Below are 4,217 nucleotides of genomic sequence, written 5' to 3'. Positions count from 1 at the left end.
GATTTTTTATTAAAAATTTTCAATATTTATCGAAGTATTGATTTTTATGGAAAAAGCGCCGCAGGCGAAAATTTGTAATAAAAAATCGCGTGATTTTTTATTAAAAATTTTCATTATTTATCGAAGTATTGATTTTTATGGAAAAAGCGACGGAGGCGAAAATTTTTAATAAAAAATCGCGCGATTTTTTATTAAAAATTTTCATTATTTATATATATATTAAACGAAAGAAGATACCGAAAAGCACTGAACAGTGCACTCATAAGGAAAAGTGAATTATTACGAAATACTAATACAGTGGCAGCACTATAGCTATTTTGGAATCTCGCGTTTCAGCTGGCAAAGATTGTCAACTTCTTTTTAATAACAAAATAATCTTAGGTTGATAAAACTATTGGGGTGTTCACAGTTCGTTCCAAATTGTGTCTGAAAATGTAGACGTCTACATTTTGAGACATCTTTAGCATCAAACTGTGAGCACCCCTTTCTAGCAGTCGTCGCAAAATCGTCTCAAAACTTTGCTGGTGTTGCCAGACATTTTTCCTTGCGTGCATTTTTTATGTCGCCTTTCGATTTTGTTTCCGAAAAATTGAAATTATTTAACTTAATTACCAATTCGTAATATTTGTTATTTCTTTTCCTTGATTTGTTTTTTTTCATCAGAAATTGCGCTCAAATTAAATGCAAATACAGAAAACGTGCCCAATATATAAAAAAAATGTGATTAGTATTGCCATAATGCAACCCTGCTGCGAGGTTGCAAAATGTAGACGCGTAAAAATCATACCTTTGAGTGTGACAAAATGTAGACGGCGTCGTTTTCCAATTTTGTATGGGAAACAACAACACCACAGATTTTACGGTTAGAAAACGTCTTAAAATGTAGACGTCTACATTTTGAGACACTATTTGGAACGAACTGTGAACACCCCATATGTGTTTCTTTAATAAATAAGTTAAATTATATATTTTAATAGTGTTTAAAAAGTGAGAACAGGTGATTTAGTGAATTTTTGTCGGTGTAATTGCCCATAGAAAACAACGAAATTTAACAAAAGTTTTTTGTTCATAACTTTTAAATGGTTAATAATATTATCTTCCCCCCCTACGGATTGTTATTAGGGGGGCCGAAACGCGTCGTTTGGTACCCCTCCCGACTTTTCCGCACCTTTTTTAGGGGTTGTTACCCCACCCTAGAAAATTACCGAATAAAACCGTTACAAAAAAATTTAAACAATCAACAGTAATTTTTAGTCATTTGCAACTTAGACCTTATTCGTAAATCCAACTTACGATGGATTCAGTAATATAGCAAAAAATGTATAATATTCCATTGTGTATGCGAGAAAAACTATCGACAACAGCAGGAAAAACATCGATTGTGGGTAAAATTTTAAAACATCGATGCTACCGACAGTGCCATCGCTTGTTACCCAGCTCTATTTACTCGTATCTAAGGGTGGGTAACTCAGCAAATTTATAGGAGTTGACTCAATGACTCCAACTCACTTTAAGGAGTCAGCTCATTCAACTAACTCATTTGACTCTTTCACCCCTATTGCGAGTGTCGACTGGCAGTAGATAAACGACTATTAAGCGATTATCGATTATCGATGCTATTGTGAGTGTCGCTTAGTCGCTCAATTAGCGACTGTGAATACATTTTAATCGATCATCCTTCTATTGCTGTTTTTTAGTCGTTGAAGTTTGCGTTTATAAAATTTACATAAGAAAGTGGTACTATAATGGATAAATTGAATTGGAAGTTGTAAAAAATTGTGAAATATACATATGTATGTACATATGTGTCTGAATTACAGATCAAAAATTGTAAGCAACAAAAGGCAACTTGCGCGGTTGGTCGAGCAGGAGAGTCCTCACATAGGCAAAGGAATTTCCGGAAAGAGTAGGGGAGGAAGCTCCGCTTCTTTTGTGAAAGATATACAATATTTCTTGTGCATATAACTCCGGCTACGCCATCCACAGTGTTATTGCGCAGAACCAACATCAAAGTTTACAAAAAACTGCATAATTTATTAATTAACTAGTGCTCGCAAATTTTAAATCTTTATTTTAAATTAAAGTTTAATTCTTTCACTACACTTTTATGTTAAAGTTTTAAAACTCGGGTCACGCGTTTGGACAATCAATACTCAATATCATTGTACAAATAACTAAACGGTACCGTATTTCTTAAACTTCCATGAAGTTTATTATGAGGAAAACTGCTTTTCCTGCAAATTCTGTGAAAACTAAAAACCGTGAAGCATCGGGAACGCAACTTCTAATCATAAAATTCACATATGTGCATACACTTCGTCTTCCAACTCCAAGGGATCCGATTAATCTCGCAATTCCCTCCTTGCTTTAGCCAACTCTACTACTCTATTAGCTTCCACATCATCTTCCTCATCACTAAACCATATTTCAACTGTGTCCATTTTTTAAATTTGATAATAAAAACAATTATTTTAAAAATTATGTAAATGAAACACTGAAGAAACAAATGTATACAAACAAACAGCTGTTTACAATTCCGTCAACCATTCACAATAGTACAAATTTTTATCGATCAAGTTACACAATAGCAAAATAAAAGATGATCGACTCGATCGACAAATTTCTATTCTACTGCCAGTCGACACTCGCAATAGGGGCCTTTGTATGTTACACTCATTCGTATCGTAGACTCGTTTTGAGGCATAGATGCGGTATAGCGGCCGTTGAGATAAAACAAAACTTTAAAGTGGGCGTGGTCAGCTCCTTTCTACTGATTTGAAAGGTGTAATTTTTTTTGTGTGCAAATTAATAGGGCGGTGCTAGGGGGAGGGTAAAGGTGGAATTTTCAATATTTTCAAAAGCTTATATTTCGAAACCTATTGTACCGAATTTCAAAATGTGGATATGGTTGGAAAGGCAATTGATTTGATATGCACATCTTTATATATCTTACATACATACATATTTCGAGAAAAACTAAAAAAAAAACGAAATTATAAGAATTTGTGAGATTTGACATAACATCCGCAATACAAAATACATGTGGTTGTTGTTGTTGTATTCTTGCCACCACCTTGTATAAATTCGCCTCGTGCAAAAACAAAATGCAAGACTTTGCCATGCTAAACACTGTGGCGAAGCGAGAGAGTTATATGGACAAATATGAGCCACTATGATTCAATTGATTCATGTGAGCCCTACGGGAACAATTGAGTTACTGAGTTACATTTTTTTTGGACAGGGAATCTGAGTTACCGATTCACTTATAGGAATCAACTCAATAACTCAACTCTGAGTTGAGTTACCCACCTCTACTCGTATCATTTCATCCCTAATCGCGTTCGCCACAAATTGCTGATTTTTCACAATTGCAGGTTAAAATCTAGATATTAATATTAATATGTATTTTTGGGCTTTTCCAAACAATTAATAACTTTCATTGTGCTTAAGGTGTGTGCACAAATTATACTTTGGTCAATTTTGTTATTTTCATATACTTATATCGCAGTAAACCTCTACAGTATAGAGGCACAAACAATTGGTGGGTATCTAGTATACAAGATGTAATTACCATTTGTGAATTTTCTAATAATTAAATTACAGATAATGGAGTCGATGGAAACATCAGCATCGGGTAATGAATCTGAAACTCCGACGGATGCACCCTCTTTAATGGAGACGGATGAACCCAATGAGACTCCAGCGTCGGTGGGTGCCGGCGCTGCGAATGAACCAGCTACCGTTAATACGGATGCTAATAATGAGAATACGGCCGGCACTGAACCCCGAGCTTCTCAACCCGAAGAGTCAAATGAAAATGGAAACGTTAACGAAAATACAAACATAAATGGACAACCAGGCGACCAGCATAATGGTGTTTCATCAAGCACCGACATGCCACCGCCGCTTCCGTCTTCAGCTGGTAATGCACCATCAGGAGAAAACGAAGCACCAACACCAACTACTGCAGGGCCACCCATAGATGAGGAAGATGCCAAATGGCATACGGTGGGAATCTACACTGGACTTAACGCAACGGTATCATCGTTCATAGACAATACCATTTGGTCATCTTCCGGTTTGAAACTGACGTCTAAAAACTTGCCAGATCTTTCAACAATTCAACGCGTTTGTCTTGAGCCAGGCACTGCTTACCGTTTCCGCTTGCGTGCCATAAACACTGTCGGCACCAGTGATTGGAGTGAGATATCAAGTTT

At 36.0% G+C, this 4,217-nt stretch overlaps 1 protein-coding gene across 1 annotated transcript; it reads left to right on the top strand.

Annotated features, from left to right (window-relative positions):
• Nucleotides 1–3,309: 3,309 nt before the first annotated feature.
• On the top strand, nt 3,310–4,212 carry LOC118748355 (spore germination protein 270-11-like; the record flags this gene model as incomplete). Its single annotated transcript, XM_036482728.1, has 3 exons — nt 3,310–3,374; nt 3,451–3,541; nt 3,604–4,212. A coding segment is annotated over exon 3 (606 nt), but the record flags the coding sequence as incomplete, so codon positions are not given.
• Between the last annotated feature and the right edge of the window lie 5 nt (nt 4,213–4,217).

This window comes from Rhagoletis pomonella, unplaced genomic scaffold (assembly GCF_013731165.1).
Source record: "Rhagoletis pomonella isolate Grant_MI unplaced genomic scaffold, Rhpom_1.0 Rhpom_scaffold_00013, whole genome shotgun sequence".
NCBI classification, from domain to species: Eukaryota; Metazoa; Arthropoda; class Insecta; order Diptera; family Tephritidae; genus Rhagoletis; species Rhagoletis pomonella.
The sequence above is the reverse complement of the archived record's forward strand: the minus strand, read 5'-3'. Positions and strand labels throughout refer to the sequence as shown.